Source organism: Actinia tenebrosa, unplaced genomic scaffold (genome assembly GCF_029948245.1).
Source record: "Actinia tenebrosa isolate PJP-AT-01 unplaced genomic scaffold, QUT_ActTen_1.0 PGA_scaffold1__47_contigs__length_23844297, whole genome shotgun sequence".
In the NCBI taxonomy this organism is placed as follows: Eukaryota; Metazoa; Cnidaria; class Anthozoa; order Actiniaria; family Actiniidae; genus Actinia; species Actinia tenebrosa.
In genome coordinates this window covers 9,168,182-9,192,321 of record NW_028292578.1, presented here as the reverse complement: position 1 = coordinate 9,192,321, position 24,140 = coordinate 9,168,182, and the positions used below count along the sequence as shown (strand labels likewise).

Genomic DNA, 24,140 nt, shown 5'->3' with positions numbered 1-24,140 from the left:
AAAATGATTTTAGATTTCTCATAAACAAATTGAGGGTCGTATTTAATTTTAAAATCAATTACTTTGCTATTTATTATTGTAAAAGACTTGTTTTTATTTCTTTCGTTTTGATGAGATCCGTTTTGATTACATTTTTGGGGTTTTTGGGCTACCTTTAACCACAGGGAACCCAAAGCGCCCTTCAAGAAATTTGCAACCAAATTCAAAAAGAAGTTTTGACTCAATGATTTGTTTTCAACCTCATTAGATTATACACTCTATTGTATCGATCATTCTTAGGAATAATACTTTGATCGACCTCCAGTGGGGTAATATCGAAATTCTTTCCAAACAAATCCTTCAAGACAGAAGCTGGAACATGACTTGGAGGTCCACCATTTGGCCCTGGGTCGTTGAACCAGACATGGTTTTCAATCATTATACACCCACTTGGACGGAGTAGAGACGACAAAATGTCAGCATATCGGCTGCCACGGTTTTCTACGTACAATCCAATAGCTGATAATGAGCCCCTGTCCCAAATAGCGTCAAGAGTTCCTCCTAAGATGATGGGAGTCACTTTAAACACATCCATCCGATAGATTGAGATATCCTTGCTCTTGTCAAGCGATGAATAACACTTGATGCCATCGGGATCTAAGGTTTTCACATCGTAGGCTACATTATTTTCCTTGAAGAATTCCAGAATTGCCTCTTCGACGCCTTCAAGGCCAACAACTTGGCAACCTTTCTCAGCAAGCCACAACATGTCTAAACTCTTTCCACACAGAGGTACAAAGATACGAGCCTTGGTTTGTTCGCCGTCATTTTTTGGTAGCAGCTTCTGATAATGTTGCTCCAGACATGGTTGAATGAAGCTCTTGTGCCAAGAAGCGTCATTACTAGCCCATCGTTTAGACCAATATTCGACATTTATTATGTCGCAACGATCTGCCATGTTTCTCTCTCATGGAATCAGTGACTGTTACATAATACAGGGACATCAGTACCACAGGAAGCCCACTTTCTTACACCTCATCTGCCGTGTCGTGTGACAATTAAATCAGTTAGCAGAAACTGTTTTGAGAGGAAAATCAAGTGCGGTACCCTTGCCTCTCTCCTATGGGGTCTCAGGCTTGATTCTTGCCATGAGATGTAAGTAGAGTTTCTTGTGTTTTCCAGGTTTTCCTCCCTCCTTAAGACTAACACAATGAGTCAGCCATGAACATTAATAATCTAGTTCATACAAGATATTGGTTCAACATTTATTCAATTCTGTACAATGCAGTAACAACAAGAAAAGAGGAAGTTTTTATTTCATCTTCCATCTCTTTCTTTTCTTCTCTCCATTTTAAGCAACTTGGCACATCGAATAATTAAATCATGAAGAAAAGAGCAAAATAAAAAGAAACAAATGAAGCGTTCAGTAAATTAATTTTGTGTAAAACCTTAGTTTTACATCAGTTTGAAAGAACCAAAAGTAACAGACAAGGAACTATGTATGTATCAAACAATGCTAGGCAACCAAATTGTATACTGCCTAGTTTTTATAATATTAAAAAAACACAGCTCCCATCATGACAGAAATGTCTTCTAAAAACCATATTAAGCACAGCCATATTTGAAAGATTTGTATCTGTTTCCTCCAGTCTGCAAGTCCAAGGCTTCTCCTGTTTCACTTGCACCAAACATTAATTCATATAGGTGTCAGCTGGACTTAAAATAACAGCATGACATTGGACAACGTCCCATCAGAACTGGGGCTTGCCCAGTCAAATCTTTACCTTGCTGGTCATCTTGGCCAGTAATGTGAGCCAGAAGTGATGTATGACTAAGATAAACTAATTTGGCATGTGATCATGACCAGTGACTGAACGGCTGTTATTTTAAGCCCTGTGTAAAGGTTATAGACAGATGACAAAATATATCTGGAGTTGTCTGGATAGAACTATCATGAATAGCATGCAGAAACAAATTCTGACAGAATCAGCTAAACTGTCAATGCTACTACAATAGAGTGAAGTCATTTAACCCATGAAAAAAATATACTAGCCAATGTGTAATAGTCAAATAGACAAAAGAAAACAATGGAATTAGTGTCTACTAATGTGTATTAATCTAATATCTATTTCATGGGTTTAATGACTTCACACTAACAAGTGCACTATACAAGGGCACATAGTGCGATTAACAATGGTACTTGGTAAAAACAAAAGAATTGCAAGGAAATGCCAATAACACGATCTACACTGTCATTGCTATCATATTGACAAGATTTATCGATAACTAGGATTATCAATAAAATATCTTCTTATGGTATTCCTCAGGACTGTAGTATGATGTAACTACTACTCTGTTGGCAAACTTCCTTCCTCCAAGGGCTTGTGAAGCAGCTGCAGCATCATCTATAGATGCAAACTCTACGAAGATCTGTCATAAAACAAAGCAAAATTATTTTCCTAGAAGTATTATTAATATCTCATTATGAGTTTGATGATTTATATTGAATAGTCACATTGCTATATGTGCTCTGATTGGTAGAGAATTGTGCTCTATTAGTGACCAGAGCATATAGCTGATATTATTAGTGCACACTGCCAGCCTGCTTTGCAAAGAAGTGTAAGAAAACGACATTGAATCCTACATGTAGAATACATTTTTCTCTCTACATAATAAGACAAGTAAAACAGCTTTTTCTTGGGAAGTGTTTAAAGAACTTAAGAAGTTCTAGAAGAGCTTGCTTATGAAACCTGCCTCTCTTCACACTTCTTCTTCTGCATGCTGTATTACTGAATGGTGTACAGAAAAAAATGTTTTATTTGTGAAGCCAAAGTGCTACCATACCTTGCCACAACCTGGAGGCTCTTCTCCTTCTACTGGTCTGGGTATCTCCATGCTTACAACACGGCCATACTTGCTACACTCTTCTCTTACGTCATCAAAGATTTCTGAAAATATAAAATATCTATCATTTGTTTCACTGCTCATGAAAGTTTATCAACTACTCTATAGTTCAATGACAATTTACTTGAGATCCCTTATATTATTTCATATTTTATACCAAAGAGTTTTTTAAATATTGAAGTACATATGGCAGATTTTGCAAGTGCATCATCATCATCATCAACTATCATCACAACCATAATCATCATCAATCATCTTCATCAATCATTACCATCATCATCATCACTTAACATGATCACCATCATATTATATAATCACTATCAGCATAATAATTATCACCTCCATCATGACCACCCATCATAATCTTTGCTGACAACATCATCATCATCATCAACATGATCTCCATCATCATTGCTATCAGCATCAACACTGTCCTGCTGTCCAATCATAGATTATTTCAACACAGAAAGTTGCATAGATTATTTCAACACAGAAAGTTGCATAAAGTACCTACCTACTTATATATACACTACTTTAATATATAACAACCAGTACATAGTCATACCTTCAAATTCTTCATCATCACAGAGTTCTTCTGGGGTGACCATGTTCATCAGTTGAATAACCTCTGTCATCTGGTGTCCAATTTGAGTTGCTGCATTAATGTCAAGCCCTGGAATCTGGAACTGAGCTGGAAGCATGTTGATGGCTTGAGGCTAGAAATAATAAATAAATAAATAAATAAATAAATAAATAAATAACTGCCTTTATTTAACAACGGTAACACAACTGATGACCCAGTGCCCCTTAAATATTAAAAATTGAATAAATGCATACATAAATTATAGGAAAAAAAGGAAATAAATAAATAGAAAAAAAAAGAATAAACAATACCAATATAAAAGTGAATCTATATAAATATACAATATATGAAAATATTTTTTAATCATTATAAAACAACATACTAAATTCCAATTTCGTTTATGACCCTGATAAAGATCAGCCCAGAGGTTGCTTTAGGGTATTGATAAAACTTGTACAGCTGTAGGTTCTCAAGGATACACTACTAATGGACTATGTTTGATAGCCCAGGACACATGACAAGTACTACTTACATTGTTGATGTTCTGTTTGGCACCTACACTTGCTCTCTGTACAATCAACTTCTTTTCTCCTAGTTGCATTCCATTCAGTCCTTGAATAGCCTTATGAATAAGTAAAATAAAATTTGGCATTAGCCGCAACCTTCCAGTGCAGTATATAACTTCAGGCATGTTGATTTTTAGAATCAGATTTAGTCAATACAATTTCGGAGTGGGGGAGGGGGCAATAGGGATGGAATTCCTAGGACCAGGGGCCTCAAAAGATTTTAGAATTACCAAAGGCAAGGGTGGGGAAAAAAAGAATTCACCCATGTTAGGGGTATGGATATTTTCCAATCTCATACCCAGAGCATGTGTTTCTTCTGGCCTGCGCCGAAGAACGAGGGCTCTTGCATAATTCATTTCTTTGAGACCAGGATTTCTTGGACTTCCAGTATGAGAGTGCATATGTTAAAAGGACTTGCCAAAAATAAAAATAAAAATGTTCCCAATTTCTATTTTTATTTTGATCAGAAGTAAACACAGAACTCTGTTTAAAGGCATGATTTTCATTTATTACATCTCAATTCCGGAAACCTGCGCAAGCGGTTCTTCATCTCAGGCCAGAAGAAACGCAGGCTCTGGGTACAAGATTGGATATTTTCTAGAACTACCCTATAATATGTTGTTGTTAATGGAAAATCCTTCATTTTGACAAAAAATAATAGAAAATACTTTGAAATTTTCAGTGACAACAATGCATTGCATGCCAAGTCTAAATCACCTAGTTTGTATTTGGTTTTGTAAATTTTGCCAAAGTGATTATTGTGTACTTACAACATCTGTTATTCCAATCTCCACGTATTCACAGAATGCATAGCCCTTAGATAATCCTGTAGCACTGTCTTTAACAAGGTTAAATGCTCGGAGGTCACCAAATGATGCCAATAACTCTTTGACCTACAGATCATGAAAAGAAAAGAAAAAATCAAAAAACTATATTGAGTGAATATCAAGATCTTAACAACTTGTTTACAAATGATTCACACTAAAGAAAGCCTGAGGTTGTTGACTATTCATGTTGGTAAAAAAACCTGAAGTAGAACGAAATGCCAAGTAATTTTCTCATTAATAAAAGATGCCTTGCCTACTTAGGAAGAAATTCATTCATTTTGTTTTTGAATTATTTTCAAATTTGTTTTTATGAAGACATCATTCTCAACAACCTCAGACTTCAAGTGAGAATCATATCAAACAGAATCCCAGATGCTCATTTCTGTTTTTTTCCATTCTTTTTCCATTTTCATTTTAATGTTGCTTCATTGGGACTCTGTTCAATAGAGTGCTTGGATTTTTTATTGCACATCTACCATAAATGACCTCTAGCTCTGTTTGTAGAAGATTTATTTCTACATCTCTCTCCCAGCACATGTTGCCCACATACAACTTGCCTTCAGCCAGTTTTGCTGAACATTTTAAGCCCCCAGAGCTAGCTAGGGTAGAATAGGGAAGAAAAAAACATCCCATGTCAGTCTCGTTTTATTGATATACTCAATGATCAGGGCTGAAGGGTACTACTATAAGGATTGCTGGGTAGTGTACTTGATTGGAGTAAACAATTACTGGCAAACCACTGCTTTATATGGGTTAGATTCCTTATTACACAAAGTAAATAAGCTTGAGACACTTTGCCAGTTTCCCGCTCACAATCAAGAGCCACAAGAGTTTCAAGAGGGTAGAATGGACATCTAATGTAATGTTTTCCCATATCGGACCAAGTGTCATTTACTGAGAATGGAAGTTTTTGTTTCAGTTGTATCCATATCAATGAATGTACTTAACCCTCAAATAAACAAACATTACTCAAGTGAATGATAAGTGGTCTGAAGAGATAAAATATTATCTCCAAAGTAAATGGGTTGTGGCTCCCTAAAATCATTAATGAATTTAACAAATAGACATCAGTTTTTTTTGTCTGTCCTCTTATTGATGATAGATTGCGTCATCACATTGTCCACGTAGTGTGGAATCACAAGGCGTAGCCGAGTAGATCCACATACTACTTTGACAATGAAATGATGAAATTTATTGTCAATAAGAGGACAGACACATAAAAAAACTGATATCTATTTGTTTTTTTACAATAACAAAAAGGATAAAAACTTCTCATTTTTAGCGATCAAAACAACCAACGAAAAGCACGCGCTCGTTGAGTCAGCTTTATCTGTCTGTCCTCTTATTGATGATAAAAAATAACCAATCAGTGCATGAGAAATTTGTATTGTATTATAAGTTATTGTAAAAATGAGATTAACCATGTTGAAGCACACTTACCATTCCTTACAAATAACAAAGATATCATAATCCGCCTATTTCCAAGCTGTGCTTTGCATGTCACACACAAAAGTTTTAATGCGAGGCTCTGTGCATAATGCTTAGTGATTCACGACAGGAGTAAATAACTAATTTAATTTAGCACATAGCCCTGTATTGAAACCTTTGAGTCTGACAAGCACAGCATTAGACTATTGATATTAATAATGAATCATAGACTTAAGGATCCAAATATGACCTCCAGATATTAGTATCTAAACTGACAACATCAAACAAGAGATTCTTGGGCTTCAATTTGATACAAATTAATTAACTGAAAGCCATATTTGAATAAGTATCTTATAGATAATAAATATATTTCTTAACTATTTCAGTACACAAATCTTTGTCATAAAAAATTAACAAAGATTTACCAAAGCCAATTATAGAAAAAGCTACTGAGAAGTGAATGATAGTTAAAAATTAATGTTAATGTATGTCTATTTAAGGGGAAAAAACAAGTTTCATGGAGAGAATATTGCTCATGGTTGCCAAAGCACTTCAGATCTGTAAATTAACCTAGACGTGAAACCTAAATTGAAAAAAAAAATGAAGGAATGCGACTTTGCTCGTCAGACCTGAAACTAAAAGCTGAAAAAAATGCTGCCGAAAGAAAAAAAGCCTCAATTAGTTCAATTTCTTTTTGCCAATGAATTCGTATTAAACACAGAGAATGAAATAACGTGGAAATTTATTACCATAACCACTTGTCTTGTCGTTGAACCTGCAAAATGAATCCTACTAGAAAGAACCGCTGCCGATCCAAAATCACTAGTCACTTGTCATAAAAATTGCTTTCCGATTAACTGAATTGGCTTCCAAAAATTCTCAAAGAGAGGGTCGGAATGCGAAAGGCAAGGTTTTAAAAATGAATTATTCTTTTTAAATTTTGCTTTCTTTTTTTTCTTTTTTCCATTTTTTTTGTATACCAGTTACAATTGAAAGGCTAAAATAGTATTGCTTAATGAAAAATTTAACTTTGATCAGAATCACTAAAATAAAGTTGTATTCAAGCTAATATATACATAAAGATATATAAATTTTTTACCAGAATCTTAACTTTTTGTTAGATACTTTATCAAAAATTCTGTAGCAAAAATCTACTCTTAAAGAGCTGCTCTGATAATAAATTGTTCTCATCCATTGTTTTTTATCAGTAGCATTCTATTGCATACTGCATTATTACCTGATCTTCATTGAGATAGTTAGGTAAACCACCAATAAATATCTTGTGGGCTGAATCAGGCACAACTGTTGATACAACACCTGGTGGGGAAACGAAGGAAACCAATTTGAGTTGGACAAAAAACAAAAAATTCTGTGAGACTTTATACAGACTTCATAAGTCAGCATTCTAAAAAACTCTCTACAGAGGATTTGCAGCATCACATGATGGCAGCCATGTCAGGAGGCAGGAACAATTGAATCTGGTCTTATCTGATTTACATGAGAAAGAATTCAGTTTCCCAGGGGGGGGGGGGGGGGGGGAGAATCTATTGTTATGCCCCCTGTCATGGCTGCCATCGCATGATGGTGCAAAGCCTCTGTTGGTCCTATTAGCCATTCCTTGGACTGTTATAGTAGAGGAAGTTGATGTCGTCTTGGAAATATGTCCCCTAAAACAGTCCCACGATGCACTGCAATGCCAAGTCCACCCAGTTTTCCTCAACCATGGAATGGCTAATCAGCACAAGGGATTATCATTTGAAATATTATCAGTGTGTGCACTATATTCTGGTTTTTGCATCATGAGGCACCTACAAATAAAGAACCACTGAGCACCCTAAAAGGGGTGGGGGCTGAGATTGGAAAATATAAGAGACTAATATGCAAAAAGAAAAAAAGGTGGGGCTATAACCACTTCTCCCCATTCCTGCAAATGTAAAATTCTAATAAATTTCTTACCTGGAACATGAACTGAAGCAGTTTCTGAAGGAAAAAATATGAGTTTACCTCCATTAATCATATAACTTAATGAATTAATAATTAATAAATTATATAAAATATAATTTTTATATACCAGTTTCATGCTTGGTTACATCTTTATTGTTTTATTACGCAGAAATAATGGTATTACTTAGGTCTAAGATTAATAGTGACTGGTCAACAGACAACTGAAAGAAATAGACATTTGTCTGCCCAAATGCCTCACGCTTGACTGGTCACATGACATCATCATCATGTCTGGGAATTGTCAGTCAATAATTGCACTAGATATCGGCATATAACATCTCCATATGTATTGTGGAACAAGATAGATTGAGAATAACATACCTGACATTCCTGGAATAGGCTGATAGTCTTTTGGTCTTCTTATTTTCAAGGCTTGACCCTACAAACATCATAATTTAGTTAATTCAATCTTCTTTAAGATAAAATGCAGACAAGCAAAGAGAGTTGGTGATCCTATAAACTGTGACATTCTTTTCAACTCTCTCTCTCTCTTTCTCAGGATACGCACAAGCACATAACATTAAACTATTTACAGCATAAAGATGTAAACAAGTACCTGTAAAATGATGCCATCAAATGCCATTGCTTGGGTGGTTTCCTCCACAGAACGAAGCTATAATCAACATAATTTAAATGATAATATATTACCAAATACTGTCATGTTTCTACATACAAACATACATGACATGAAAGCAAAAAATAAATGGATAAGAGACAAAGAATCAGACATACTCTAACTATCATAACCTATTACAACTATTTACTCATAAAAAATAGTGATTAAAGGATGGATATCTTGACATACCTCAATGAAAGCAAAGTTCTGTTCTGTGTTGATCTGTGCAGCAATAACTGGATTCCCTGGTGCTGTATTTAGTTTGGCTTCATGCATTTTAGCATTAAAGAATTCTATCATCAAGTTCTGAAACCAACAATCAAAACCAGATTTAGAACAGCCATTTTTACTACTTATGTCATTCCTAAGCATTGGTGGAGTAAAAAAGTTGCTACATACATTCCATGACTTAAAACAACAGCTGGTCAGTCACAAATCAAAATGGCTGGCCAAATTGGCTGGTCTTAATTTGGTCATACCTTGTTCCTGGATCAACGTTACTGGTCAAAATGACCTGTATCGCAAACATTTGACCAGACAAGTTCCAATCATGGCCAGATTTTTGTCTGATCATCGCCATTATTTTAAGCCTTGTATTCATGGGTAAAATACAACCATCTATTAAATAAATTACTATAGTACGCCTCCCATGTGGCTTTAGATGCTCTGAATATTATTTAATTGACAGTAGTCTATTGTCAATTAACCTGTCATAAATCATCATGACATTTGAGCAGTGAAAGTGAGAGAGATCACTTGATAGTTTGCATTACCTGAAGCTCCTTTTGGACAGAAGTGGAGGGACATAGAAAGAAAAGAAAAGAAATATTATTAATGTCATACATCATTCCTGAATATAACTTAAAGGTAAAGTATGGCTGGTATCATGCATCTCCTCTCTCCATCAGTACTCTCACTCAAATTAAAGTAAAAACTGCTTAGTATTTACCTCTGTTATTCCAAATGGAATATTGCCGACATACAGACGTCTGGCTTGTCGAGTCATTTGACTGTGTGGAAGACTAGCTAACGTAGCAGCTGTGATTGCTGCCTGGGCAGGTGTTGGTGCTGGTATACCTGGCACAGCAGCACTAGGTATTGGTACAGTGCCAGGAACAGTTGGTGCCATGGGGATAGCTCCAGATGCTATAAGAAATAAAAATGTGCATATCAAGTAAAAGTCGGTGGAAGTTTTTAGTCGATACCCTAAAGCAACATTCTCAACAGGAAAATGGGACATTACACTGCTGTCAGTCAGAGCATGTAAATGTACCTAACAATTTATTTAATTGGCACTAGTCTATTGTATGATTTTCCTGCACGGCTGTTGTCTTGATCAAAACATAGCAATGAAAACAGTGGTAAGTTCAGGACATGACTGAGCCGCAGATTGAATTGGAAATGTTGATGTGCTAAGTTTTGTAGCCACAGGGAGCTTCTTTTAGAAAATTAACTTTGCTCTTTGTGGGTTTCCTGTGTTGTGATCGGTTTCCTATTACGTAAGATATAATCAGATCTGCGCTGTGATCAGATCGGCGCTGTAAACTGATAGCCAATTAAATTCAAATTATAACTGTTGGTAACGCACTCTCTAGTAAACACTAAAAAGAGGAGAAGTTCTGCAACAAAGCAACTTTTATCATATGATCATCACCTCCAGTTGCTCGGATAAGCTGCCCAGAGGTGAAGGGCATGTGCTATTCAACCCTTGATTCCCAAAGCAAGAAAATTTCCCCAAACTATACACAATAATAATAGAATACTTTTCCCTAACCTCTCATTTGTTTGTACTCCATCGGTGTCACATTCTCAAATCCCACTGGAGGAATATCCCATAACGTCTCTCGTTTTCTTTTTTCAATATTTGTATCTCTTTTTGGTGATGGTGATCTATGACAACAATGTCAAAGCATTAGTTAAGTATTGCTAAGCATGCTGAATATCTTTCATAACAAACAAACAATATTGATGAGGATTGGCGGGGGGGAGGGGGGGGGTTAGGGGGTGTAATCATAGCCTACAACATAGCTGTCTCCCAATTGAAGGGTTTACTGCAGTTCAACATGCAAACCCAGTAAAGGGTTTATTTTTAATTTAATGTCAGTATTCTTTTAGCTAGTAGCTTGTCTTTCAGAAAACAGCAGTGCACACTTTACTCCCTTACTCTATTGGTACTCGGTAGTATGAGTATTAGCTGAAACTACACAGATCAGAGAGAATTCAAAGAAAACATGTGTTGATCCTGAGGATCGAGGCATGGACCTCTAGCTATGAATTCAGTGTACTAACCAACAGAGATAGGACTGCTCCACTTTTTTTTTCATTATTTATTTGAAGTAGTTCTTTACTAACCTGTGTCTATCTCTTCTAGGCCTTTCTCTACCTCTATCTCTATCTGAAGGGTGCCTTCGATCATTTCTATCCCTGCTTCGACTCCTGGACCGATCTCTCCTCCTTCGTTCACCACGATCCCTATCACGATCTCTGTCACGGTCCCTATCTCGATCTCTGTCACGATCTCTTCCTCTATCACGATCCCGATCACGGTCTCTTGGTCTGTCCCTGCCACCTTCTGTAATAAACATGCAATAATTGTAATTCTCATTTATAATGTAAGTATCATATGGCATGCTTACACCTAATAGTCCCTTTCACAGTTCCCTGCTCCATCTTTAAAGGTAGCTGTCCCTTTGCATCAAAGCAAGACGAACAGTGAATTTGTAATGATATATGGATAATTGTTCAAGGTGTTAAAAAAGGTCTCTATCATTGCAAGCTCATCATTCATCTCGCTTCGATGCAAAGGCATGGCTACCTCTCAAGATGGCACAGGGAACTGTGAAGGGGACTATTAGAAGTTGTCAAATTGAATTAGCAAAATACTAAAATACCAAATGGCAATTAGTTTTCTTGATATGAATAAAAATGAAAACATCTCATCAAAAAATTGCTCTGGGGAGCTTTTATCTTACGATTTATTTTTCTCTACACACAACACAAGATACAGTAAAGCAATGAAAAAGTTAAATCAACTTTTATAAAATAATAGATAATTAGATTATTAATAAAGAAAAAACATATAAATGTGTGTTTGGTGACCCAAGTAGTGGAAACTTTCGAGTTGGTCGCTAAGGAGTAAGTACTGGACGCTGAACAATAAACTGCAGGAATAAAGTTTATTTCTGATTTGCTTTCTCGCAATTAATTAGGTGTATCTCTGAGATTGACATGGAATATTACACAATCTCAAATACATCAGCATCTAAATAATTCACTACTTTAACATCTTATGTAGCTTATTTAACAAATAAATTAGTAAATTTGGATGAAATTATCTTAGTAACTCGACGTCAAAGAGAGAGTATTTCTGTTCTTACCGAAGCTGTCTTCGCGCCCTCGTCCTTCTCGCCCGTTTTCTACGTCTTTTCTCAAGCTGCTTATCGTAGCACTGATATCATCTTCTTCCTTCATTTTTGGGCTTTCAAATGAAGTCATGTTTGTCGTAATAGTATATCAATAAAGCTAAAGAATGATAAAGTTTGACAAACGACTAAAGACTGAATGCATTCAACATGGACGCCATGAGGGATACTCGTGCAGGATGACATCAGACCGAGGCTATAACACAGGAAACCCAGAGGTGTTTTGTTGATTTTGTGCAAGTAGGTTTGGATAGATCCGAAATATCTTGAAATATTGATCCGAGCTAAGTTTTTTGAGAGCGTTCACTTTATAAACCACCATGAACATACCAAAAAAACACACATAGTCTAACCAAAACCGGGTGCCAAAATATCTAAAGGTTTGAGAAGTAGTAGTGACTGCAATAAACAAACAAGACGCCCTACAGACGTTCACTGGGTTGTCTGTATCATGTGCAGAGGCCTCGTTGCAATGTTAGTCAAAAGATGGTTCACAGAAAAGAGTGATTTCGTTTAACTTGTCTAAGACGATCTTCCCCCTTAAGGTTTCTCTACGTGATATTAAAATAATTGCAGGTTCTGCCCATTTTTAGGCCACAAAACTGAACAGTTTTGCGTTATGCATGTCAAACTACTTGTGAATTTGATTTTGCGCCATGACGCAACAAAATCAAAAATTCCAATGCTCTCTGTCAGAATCACCAAAATAGTGCAATAGTACCCAGAAGTCTTCACGACACCACTGGCACTAGTCCTTTGCGGGCATATGATGATCCAAGTGCAGTAAATATTCTTGTCAGTAAGCTTTCTCAGGAAAGATAGGAAAGCATAGGTCTACTTTTCGCAGATCGATATGGCTTGTCGACTGACAACGTCTGATCGAACTTATACAGGCTTATAAGCAACCGAACAGGAATAGATATTTTTTCACTATAAAGATTGCCTTATCGTTGAAAATTTAAATCTAATAAAAAATGGATTAAAAAAAAAAGAAAAAAATTTGATGTGGAAAGACGGGATTCGAACCCACCCAAAAAATTTTAAAAATCGATCCCACTTTGCCATACCCCCGAGACATCCGCAGAGCTGAGGCGGCGTATGGACTTCGGACCTGACGGCGATTAAATCCTTCTGCCCTTGGGTGTACGAATTACGCAAGAAAATGTTCTAGCCGAAGCATCAGGGGAGAGACCAGCCGGCCCCCAGACCATATCGGCTAATCCCTTGCATCTCTGCCACGCACGGAATCGGTTGAAAGGATAATGTTAAAAAGTCTAGTCTATTCGGTGCATTGTTTTCACGGCTATTGTTATGCTGATTCACTTGGAACCGTGGTCCAGTGGATAAATCGTTGTCCTTATAAGATAATACTGAGTCAAGTTCGCCCGAGGAGGGTTAACCTTAGATGGGTGACCTAAAACATTATGCCTACCTGCGCTTTTGCTCCTTTTTTCGTTGTTATATATTTTTTATTTTTAAGATAATAATAATAATAATAATAATAATAATAACAGGTCTTAATTCACATTGACAAAATACAATAAAGTGGTGCGCTAAGAAACTAAAACAAAAAGGACTAAAAATACTAATATTTACAAATTAATCTGTTAGAAAAACTATTCTTAAAACGGTTCAGTGTTAACCGCAAGATATAGTTTAGTGAAACTTTCTATTTTTGAGTAACCTATTCCTGTCTACCCAAATCCGTCAAATTGAAATCTAGCCGCAGAGGAAAATCATATAGGACCGTGAGGGACTTGATTCAAATCAAAATCAGACGCTCTTGGAGCGTGCACTGGGTTGCCCAATGTGTGGGTATCCCGGAGCTCAACTAAGTCGTAAAATGCTTGGTCTTTTACTGGGTTGCCTGTGGCAGTCAATTTAAAAGTTGCGCGCTAACGAATTGTGTAGTGTTAAGTTGTTTTAATGTGGGCAGTTAGCATGATTAGAGTTCACACCTACATGCGAGCTACTTTAAATCGATTCGAGACCACCTTGTGATTGATCTCGGACTGACCGCAGTTCGCTTTAGACCGTTCACACTTGGCCAGTTTGTCTTTAGATCGATATGAGCAAAGATCCACCCAGCCCCTCCCCAATCATTGATTGCAGTGGAACGGCATGACCTGTCAATCATCAATATGTTCATCATAATAGCATCCTCAACAAGGCATCCATCATAGTTAAGATGATGAAAAAAGTCAATTATTGGCCAAACCAAAATTGGTTAACAACTTGCTTACATTGATTGAACCCTTTATTGGTACAAATATTACCATTCATAAATGTTACAAGTCAACTATTCATTGGTAAAGCATACATATGGTATAAAGTATACAATATACAGCAAGCACTAGACTTTTGGCCCATATCTTCATTCAGATCAACTTTTTCCAAAGAAAAAATCATTTAGCATGTAACCGTAAACAGAGGGTGTTTTCAGGCAACCATGTTAAAAGACAAAAGAACAGAGGTTTTTCCATCTGTTCCTACCCTACAGGTTGGCTGACATGGAATCAATGTATGGAAAATCACTGTATCCCTAACCTCCCTGTCTTAAATGTTTTTAAATTTCATTTTTCATATTATCATTTTTAAAATGCCGAGAAAGCCACACTCAGACTAGCTTTCTTCCACTTCTGAGTCAGATTCATTTTCTTTCTCGTTAACCTTTCTTTTCTTCTGTTTCTTTTCTTTTATTGTGGCCTTTGGTTTCTTGACTGATTCTGACTGTATTGCTACTGGTCTTTCTGGGAGAGAGTTATAAATAGGTAAAGACACTGAATTGGAGGTTTTTATGTTCAGTGATTTGATATTTTTCCAGCCACGAGGAATGATATTTGCAATGCCTTTTGCAGTTTCCATTATGTTTGCAGTAACTTCTTCTTCTGTTAGACCTGTGTGTCCAATTTTGATGGCACTAAAAGTAAACAAGAAAATATATAAAGCTTTCTTCTTATTTGTTCAGGCATAAGATATCCTTGAGGTGCAAAATGAAATCATAAAATAAATTATAGTTTCAGATTTTAGAGTTCATGTTTTCCCCCTTTGGTTTAACCAAGCTGACTCACTTTTATCAGAGCCCTGCAGTCAAGAAGAGTTATTCTACCTTTAGACTTAGACTACTCACCTACAAGAGCCATGACCAAGAGACATGTATGTGCTTTGTAAGACTTTATTGATTTCTCCTTTTAAGTCTTTCTTCTTCAAACTGACAGGAATAGGAAATCTAAAAAGTAATTTGATAGTATTGATTACGTGAATATTGACACTATGCAGTCTAATCTTATCTAAATCTAATCAGATTTACCACTCCATAGTGGACAGAAAGCCTAACAGGAAACCAGAGAAAAACCCTTGAAGAGTCATAGAGAACCAACAAACAACTCTTCTCATACAGGAGAGTAAGTCAGGGAATTGAACCCAGATGTCCCTTGCTGAGAAGCAAGCACTCTCACTGTTACACCATCATAAGAAATAGAAGGACGCCTTGGTTGACAATTGAAATACGAAAATTGATGCTCGAACGTGACAAACTAAAACAATTAGCAATAAAGACAAACCAAAATAATGACTGGGAAAAATACAAAGCAAGTAAAAACCGAGTAAACAATGAAATCAAAAAAGCTAAGAAGAAATACTATGAAACTCACTTTTCACAAATCTCGAGAAATTCGAGCGAAGTTTGGAAAACAATAAATGAAGTCTTATCTCGAAAAAGTAAAGACAAAACTCGTATAACCTCCTTAAAGAGCGGGGAAAACACTATTTGTGATTTTCAAGAAATCTCTGAGCTTTTTAACGCTCATTTTTCTGAAATAGGGACAAAGCTAGCCGGTACAATCCCGGAAGGACCACTAAGCTTTAACTATTACCTAAATAAAGCAAACTCGACCTTTAAATTACAACACACGACTTCTGATGAATTATCTAAGATCTTAAACTCTATATCAAGTAATAAGGCAATGGGCTTAGACGGCATATCTGTGCGCTTGATAAAGGAAGGTGCTCCAATTATTATTAATCCCTTAGTTAAGATTTTCAATCAATCTATAGACAGTGGTATATTTCCAAATGACCTTAAACTCGCCAAGGTAACTCCTATTCATAAAGCAAATGATAGAGATGATTTAAACAATTATCGCCCTATCTCAGTACTTCCTGCCATTGCTAAACTTTTCGAAAGAATTGTCTTCAACCAGTTATATACTTATCTTAGTTCAAATAACCTGCTCTCTGAAAAACAATCAGGTTTTAGACCACAGCACTCAACGACTACTGCTCTGCTGGAACTTACAACTGAATGGCTTACAAATATAGATGAAGGGAAGATTAACTGTATCACCTTCCTTGATTTTACGAAAGCGTTTGATACAGTTAATCACTCTATCCTTCTCCATAAATTAGCTAATTACGGCATTGCAGAAAATTCATTGAAGTGGTTTAAATCCTATTTAACTGAGCGAAGACAGAGATGCAACGTGATTAATACATTATCTACTATAAAACAAACCCTTTGTGGAATTCCCCAAGGGTCAATCCTAGGTCCATTATTATTCATATTGTATATTAATGATTTACCAAATAGTGTACATTTTTCAAGTACAAGAATGTATGCGGACGACACAAGCCTCACGGCTTGTAATACTTCCGTAAAATCTTTATCTGAGCAGATCAATTCTGATATTATTAGCATATCCAACTGGTTGATGGCAAATAGATTAAGCCTTAATTCAACAAAGACTGAATATATGTTTATTGGGTCTGACGACAAATTACGTCAAATAAGTTCCAAACCACATGTTTACCTTGAAGGTAAACAAATCGCACGTGTCCAAACAGCCAAAACCCTGGGGGTTGTAATCGACCAACGCCTGTCCTGGGCTGACCATGTCGATCATATATGTAAAAAAGTTTCATCAGGCCTGGCTGGCCTTAGACAGGTTCGTGATTACGTCCCCCAGGAGACGGCGATTGCAATATATAATTCGCTGATAACTCCTTGGTTTGACTACTGCGATGTGGTTTGGGATAATTTACCAAAAACATCAGCTGACAGACTCCAAAAAATGCAAAATCGCGCAGGCCGAATTATAACTAAGAGTAATTATGAAACTAGGTCGCGCGACATTTTAATGTCTCTAGGATGGGAAAATCTTCAAAACAGGCGGAAGAAACATAAAGCCACAATAATGTACAAGACTTTGAATGCTCTTGCACCTCAAAGTTTAAGAGACCGCTTTGAGTATCAAACTACAAAATATAATTTGCGGAAGGGAGAAAAGTGTTTAAAATTATCGAAACCAAACACTGAGTACCTCAAACGTGCGTTCTCCTATGAAGGTGCAAAAGCATGGAACTCTTTGCCTTCAGATATTAAGTCAGCTAGAAGTATAAGGGAATTTAAAAGAAAGCTTTCTTCTGTTGGACTCTCATAAACTTTTTTAGCTGTCTAAATTGTATTCTTATTTAACTCGACATTCTTGTAAAGCAATTTTTATATTGATAGAATTTTTTTTCGAGTATAAATAAAGTATCACTCACTCACTCACTCACTCACTCACTCACTCTATGCTTCCTATGTTACAGTCAATAATAATACATTCTAATTCTAGTAACTAAAACCATAATACTTTTTGGAAATCCAGACAATCTTAGAACCAAGTACCACATAGTGTCAGGGATAGAGGACTAGGATTGAAAAATATAAGAGACTAGTATGCAAAAGGGAAAAACTGGCGTGATATAATCACCGGCCCTCCTCTGTAGTCTCAGTTAACTCACTTTTTTCTAGTATAGAAAGCTTTCCCAAGAAACTTTGGCAATAGATGGTAGATAACGTCATCACAAATGAACAAGTCATACAAGCTTGCTAACTGTCTTTTGGATTCATAAGACTTGTAATTCTTCTTTAGTTTTGTCAGACTGATAACCTAAAAGCCCAAGGCAATAATTAGGATAATATAAATATGTATTAAGTGTAACACCTTACCCATAGAATTATGGACAAAATCTTAATCACTAATTTACTTGTTATCATTTAAGGTTTATTTATATAAAGAAATGCAAGTTATCCACATATTGGGCACTTTTAGTCCCAATGGGATTAATGAACGCTTTGCTTTCAACTAACCCATTCTTTTGTTTTTTGATTGTTTTTTTTTTTTTGGTTTCCTTGCCCACCTTGTTCTCATTGGTTTCTTTTGTCTTATTCTCAGTATATAAACACTCCTTTCTACCACCTCTTTCTCTTTTACTCCAACGAAGGACTAGCATCCGAAACGTCAGTAAATTTTTTCATCTTTTCACGGTGTATAATTTACCCTTTTATCATTACTGTTTAACTTCTATAGCAATGAGTAAGCATTATCCCATAATGTAAATAATATTATAACATACCTTCTTAACAGAAGTGACCCCAGCTGACTGCAGAAGTTCCTTGACAGGTTTGCCTTCAGATTTAGTAATAAGACAGACATCAGAGTCATCTGGATGCAGTGAATTACTAATGGCTCTGAAATAAAGATTTCATTGGTTAGCATTGTCTGTATTAACAATAATAAACACTATTGCCATTTCCCCCTGTTTTCAAAAAGTTGATGGTGATTATGGAAACTATGAAACTATGCCAGGGGTAAATCTCCGCTTCATGCCTGGTTCAGAGGTGTAAATAACTCCAACCCCACTTCTCTCCCCCTCTTTTCGATGATGTTGTCCCTTTAACCTTAAAAAGTGAAGGACACAACCCCCCTCCCCCCCCCCCCCCCCCCACCTTTCTAGAAAAGGCTTGAGTTTTCTATGATCTCAGCCCAATTATCTATCACCCAGTATCTCCAGAGTTTAGTACTCACATTCTCTTAGGCTTTTTATCTGGTGCTGGGATTTTCTTCAGAGCCAGAATCAGCCATAACACCTGTTGGTCTCCAAGCAAGCTTGGTTTACTTTTCTCCTTCTCTTGAACATGCTTCATGAGAGCAGAAACAGCTAAATCAACCTGCATAAATAAGGCAAAATACGTCTTAAATAAAAGAAATTAAGCTTATGTCTGAAAAATTTATTTCTTACACAATTTTTCGTATACAACATTTTATGCCGAAATCAAGCTACTGATTCCATAAATATCACATCATTTTAATCCCCATAGGAAGTAGAGTTCATGATATCCATTCTGTTATCATCAATAGTTTCATTTGGGGTTTTCAAACCTGTTTTTGACTTAGAACACTCTCTCGAACAACCTTCACTTTGTCCGCCATCTTGGAACACGTGCTGCTAAACAATACCGCTGAACATAAAACACTGCAGCTTCATGCCTTCCCAGAAGCCCTTTCAAGTACACACCACAGTTTTCTTTCTTTCTTTCTTTCTTTCTTTCTTTCTTTCTTTCTTTCTTTCTTTCTTTCTTTCTTTCTTTCTTTCTTTCATCAACGCCAAAGCGCGCGCACTCGAAATTAATGATCACGACAATAAATAAATAAATAAATAGTTCTCAACAGATTATAAAGTCATCGCAAAATAATTATTTAGATTGTTTATTTTTTAATAAAATTTCTAGTAACAATTTTTTACGATTATTTTCAGTTTTCTCTTAATCCAAACTTTGCAAATTATTTAATATGATAACTGGTTTTAGTGCCAGTATCAGCGCTTGGCGTCTTATTTCTTTCTTTCTAATATTGTTTCTGTTCGGGCCCATAAGTGATAATTTGAGGCTTGTTCTTTGAGTCAGTTACACTTTTATTATTTTAACTTGTTTGCTTCTTGCTTGTTAGTAACTGAATAACCTGGAATAAATTTATTTAAATCTCTCGGGACGTTTAATGATTTGTCCTCGCTTTGTCCTTGTAAATGCTCTCTTAATCCTATGTTCATGGGGTTGTACAGTTTCATTCTAGGCATACTTTCCATTTTTACGACAAATAAAAGAAATACTTACAAGGTGTGACTTTCAATTTTAGACAAAAGCATTCTTTAGTTTTTGAATTTGAAAACTCACGAAAATATGTTAAGATAGGAATATAAATGCCTTAAGATACTCAAACAGTTTTCATTCACTTCAATCGATGTATTTCAGAATGACGCTTCGAGGAAGATGGCCATCGAAGGTGAGCAAGAAATACGAAGGAAATGTCGTAATGTTAAGTTCAAAATCTTTCGCTTCTTCCGAGTAGACTTCAATCCTGTGGTCACATTTGTCTCCGCGGCTATAATCTGGGGATTCGTAATATTTTGCCTGCAATGGACGGACACAGCTAAGCAAGAAATCCCAACATGGAAGGATTGGATAACTCTAACTTGGACATGGCTGTACGTCGGGACACAAGACATATGGGCAATATTCATCCTCTATCTGCTCTTCTCCAAGTATGGCAAGTTAAAGCTCGGCAAGCCCAATGATAAACCAGAGTACAGTGACTCTACTTACTTCACTATGCTGTTCGCTGCTGGCATTGGTGTTGGACTGTTCTACTTTGGTGTCGCAGAACCAATCTATCACTACCAACCCAGTCATAAAACGGACTATGGAAACCGTTATCAAGGAAGGTATGCCTGTTAAAAATTCTTAGTTTTAATTACAAGTAATTGAATACGAATTTCTTCAAACTTACTATGAACTCGAAATTAATGAAACTCAATGGGATCGCGCTGGTACCCAAAGTAACGTGCTGACCAATAACCCTTACACGCATGCGCAGTGACGAGACCAGTGCAATGAATATATTTTCTCGGCTACGGTTACTTGGCATTCATTCCAACCCTAGAAGAAATTGCTAATAACGTTTCAGACTCGGAAAAATTTGGATTATGCCAATGAAAATACACATGGAAATGAATATGCATGAACGCGCATCCCTAAGAAGGTCTATGCATAATTAGTTATATTTTACGAGCCATCTTATCTATAGCCAATGCCCACATTAGAATTTAAGCACAACGGTAATAAAGTAGCATGTCCTATACTTTTCGATACAGCTATTTCAAAAAACATATGAAGGGTGTTTCGTGGAATACAAAAACCACTACATATTTCAACGACAACATCTGTGTTATTGGCAAGAATAACAATTAGAAATACAAGTCATTCCAGCTATTCTTGCATCTTGGAATGACCTATATCTCCTATCACTTATCGCCTATTGCTTATTACCTATCATTGTATACCCCTTCAACGTTTTTTTGAAAAAGCTTTACATAAAAGCTAGTACTGCACTAATAAAATGAAATGGAAAGTTTTCTTCAATAACGATATCTTCTAATTTGCAAATTTGTCCACGTAGGTATTCAGATAACCAGCGTGCACAAGATGCCTTGAATCTAACCCTTTTTCACTGGGGTGTACATGGATGGGTGGTCTATGCTCTCATTGGACTCATCCTCGGATATTTATCCCACTGTAAAGGCATGCCCATGACCATGAGATCATGTTTCCATTCTCTTCTTGGTGACAAAATCTTTGGTACACTTGGTGACTTCATCGACATCCTGGGCGTGGTCTGCACCATGCTTGGTGTTTGCACTAGTCTTGGTCTCGGGGTCGTCCAACTTAATAGCGGCTTCCACCGTATGAATAACAACATTACCCAGAGCAAAGAAACCCAAGTTATCATCATCTGGTGCATCACTGCCTTGGCCACTGCATCTGTCATCAGTGGTATCAAACTGGGCATCCGTCGTCTGAGTGAGATCTGTTTTTCAATCGGCACGTTACTGTGGCTTGTGATCTTCTTCTACGATGACACTTGGTACATTCTGAACGTCTCCGTGCAAACCCTTGGCTACTACATGCAGTGGCTGGTGCAGCTGGGCTTCCACACCGATGCCTTTGCACAGCCTGGAGACGCTCCTGACAAGAAGCAAGCACCACAATGGATGAACGACTGGACCATCTTCTACTGGGGATGGTGGATCGCTTGGTCACCTTTCGTTGGTACCTTCGTTGCAAGAATATCCCGTGGACGTACCATTAGAGAGTTCATCATGTACACTCTGACACTCCCTACAATATATTCTCTGCTGTGGTTCTCTGTATTTGGTGGTGCAGGCCTACGCATGGAGCGAGCAGCAGCCAATGCAAATATCACTTGCAACTCTCCACTGGGTGGATGGAATTCGACGGAGTCCCTTGGAGGTCTGTACCGGCTCTCCTGCCGTCCTTCTGTCAACATGTGGTTTGACCTGATGGACCAATATGGCGGTCTTGGGGATTTCCTGTCCGGCATGTCCATCGTGGGTTTAATCCTGTACTTTGTGACCAGCTCAGACAGTGGTTCTCTGGTGATTGACAGCTTATCAGCCAATGGCCATCCAGATCCACCGGTACTTCAAAGGATCTTCTGGGCGCTGACCGAAGGAGCAACTGCTACAGCTCTTCTCTGGACAGGTGGTACCAAGGCTCTTTCAGCTCTCCAAGCAGTTTCTATTTGTTCCGGGCTCTTCCTCACGGTATTACTCAACTTTGTCTGTATTGCTTTGTGGAGGCTTTTGAAGATCGAAGTTGGTGACCTAGATCCAAATGGACCACAGTTCACTATGGGGCTACTAGATATCTTCTACCATCCCTCTTACAAGCTATTTGCCAGGCTTATCGTAGCAATCTTTGCTCCATGGTGGCCAATTGGGAGAGCTGCTGGGAAGTTAGGCGGCTCCATTTCCTACCGCTATTTTGCTATGGTAATCATGGCTATTCCTTTCTATGGCTGGGTCATTCTAGAGATCCTCCAAGTGCTCGAGATTGGCTTGGCGTACGTGGGCTGGGCTGTACTGTTCGGCTTTGTTGTATTTGCGGCTGGTGTTCGTTCGCAGATCCGAGATCAGTATGAAATCATTGGTAACCTTGCAGAAGATTTCTTTGCGGTCCTCTTGCTCTATCCATTGGCAGCATTACAGATGGAAGAGGAAATGGGCGACCATCCAAGACCTAATACTGAGATCGGTGCGTCTACATACACCCTGGATACCTTGTCCGATAAAATCACCCAGGAAATCAATGGTGCATGTAATAAGAATCAATATAACCAAGCAGAAAAGTTGTAACACTCTTAAAACATATTTAAGATAAGCGCAAACTAAAAAGCTCTGTTAGAACGTGTATGAAATATAACTGACAATAAAGAGAAAGCATTAGAAAATATATGTATCATTAGAATTTGTATGAGCCAAGAAATGTAGATACCCAAAAAAATATCAAGAAACCTAATGGTATGCTGTCTAATTAACCAATAGAAAATTGAGATTCAAGATAATAGACCCCTTCACGGTTCCCTGCGCCATCTTGAAAGGTATCCGGGCCTTTGCATCGAAGCGAGACGAACAGTGAACTTGCAATGATAGGGACCTGTGAATAATTGTCCAAGGTGTTAAAAAAGGTCTTTATCATTGCAAGCTCACCGTTCGTCTCGCTTCAATGCAAAGGCACGGCTACCTTTCAAGATGGCGCGGGGAACCGTGAAGGAGACTATTGTCCAATCAAATATAAATGCCATTTGAGTGTTCATTACTTCTGTGCATTAGTAAAGATACCAAACAAGTTGATATGTCGAGTTTTTCACGTCCAAATTATGTTTAATATTACCTTAAATAAAACTTACTTTATCAGCATCTGCAGATGCTTCCTGGATTCTTGCGCACCGACGTAGTATAACATTATTACTGAAACATCATTCAGAACTTTTGAAATAAGCGCAATCTTTACCAAACTTTTCCTTAATATTAAATCTAGCACCCGGGTACCCAACCCTGTTTATCAAAAATCCTTTATATCTTCAGACCGTTATCGAAGCAGAAAAGCATGCAGTATCAAATTCTTCCTCT

The 24,140-nt window shown here is 37.1% G+C and overlaps 3 protein-coding genes across 3 annotated transcripts; all 3 read right to left on the bottom strand.

Annotated features, from left to right (window-relative positions):
• Window positions 1-69: 69 nt before the first annotated feature.
• LOC116304075 (uncharacterized) lies at window positions 70-969 on the bottom strand. The gene has a single exon (XM_031713727.2). The coding sequence runs from the start codon at window positions 935-937 to the stop codon at window positions 221-223; it is 717 nt and encodes a 238-aa protein (XP_031569587.1). The 5' UTR covers window positions 938-969; the 3' UTR covers window positions 70-220.
• A 261-nt stretch (window positions 970-1,230) lies between these two features.
• On the bottom strand, window positions 1,231-12,496 carry LOC116304074 (splicing factor U2AF 50 kDa subunit). The gene is made up of 15 exons (XM_031713726.2): window positions 12,285-12,496; window positions 11,260-11,479; window positions 10,682-10,797; window positions 9,857-10,053; window positions 9,681-9,689; window positions 9,097-9,213; window positions 8,848-8,904; window positions 8,613-8,670; window positions 8,244-8,267; window positions 7,525-7,604; window positions 4,803-4,925; window positions 3,999-4,088; window positions 3,449-3,599; window positions 2,824-2,927; window positions 1,231-2,409 (listed from the first exon to the last, which is right to left on the bottom strand). Exons 1-15 carry the CDS (start codon window positions 12,400-12,402, stop codon window positions 2,275-2,277), a joined length of 1,599 nt encoding a protein of 532 aa, XP_031569586.1. The 5' UTR covers window positions 12,403-12,496; the 3' UTR covers window positions 1,231-2,274.
• Window positions 12,497-14,568: 2,072 nt separating this feature from the next.
• On the bottom strand, window positions 14,569-19,601 carry LOC116304089 (ribosomal L1 domain-containing protein 1). The gene is made up of 6 exons (XM_031713744.2): window positions 19,535-19,601; window positions 19,181-19,323; window positions 18,729-18,843; window positions 18,114-18,262; window positions 15,460-15,558; window positions 14,569-15,249 (listed from the first exon to the last, which is right to left on the bottom strand). Exons 1-6 carry the CDS (start codon window positions 19,583-19,585, stop codon window positions 14,952-14,954), a joined length of 855 nt encoding a protein of 284 aa, XP_031569604.1. The 5' UTR covers window positions 19,586-19,601; the 3' UTR covers window positions 14,569-14,951.
• Between the last annotated feature and the right edge of the window lie 4,539 nt (window positions 19,602-24,140).

Coding starts and splice junctions, on each gene's coding strand:
- LOC116304074 (XM_031713726.2), bottom strand. CDS start 12,402: ATGACTTCATTTGAAAGCCCAAAAATGAAGGAAGAAGATGATATCAGT. Junction 8,905..9,096: donor AGAACTTTGCTTTCATTGAG/GTATGTCAAGAT, acceptor TGTTGATTATAG/CTTCGTTCTGTGGAGGAAAC. Junction 4,926..7,524: donor ACTATCTCAATGAAGATCAG/GTAATAATGCAG, acceptor CATGATCTGTAG/GTCAAAGAGTTATTGGCATC.
- LOC116304075 (XM_031713727.2), bottom strand. CDS start 937: ATGGCAGATCGTTGCGACATAATAAATGTCGAATATTGGTCTAAACGA.
- LOC116304089 (XM_031713744.2), bottom strand. CDS start 19,585: ATGGCGGACAAAGTGAAGGTTGTTCGAGAGAGTGTTCTAAGTCAAAAA. Junction 19,324..19,534: donor GTGTTCTAAGTCAAAAACAG/GTTTGAAAACCC, acceptor TTATTTATGCAG/GTTGATTTAGCTGTTTCTGC. Junction 18,844..19,180: donor GATAAAAAGCCTAAGAGAAT/GTGAGTACTAAA, acceptor TCTTTATTTCAG/AGCCATTAGTAATTCACTGC.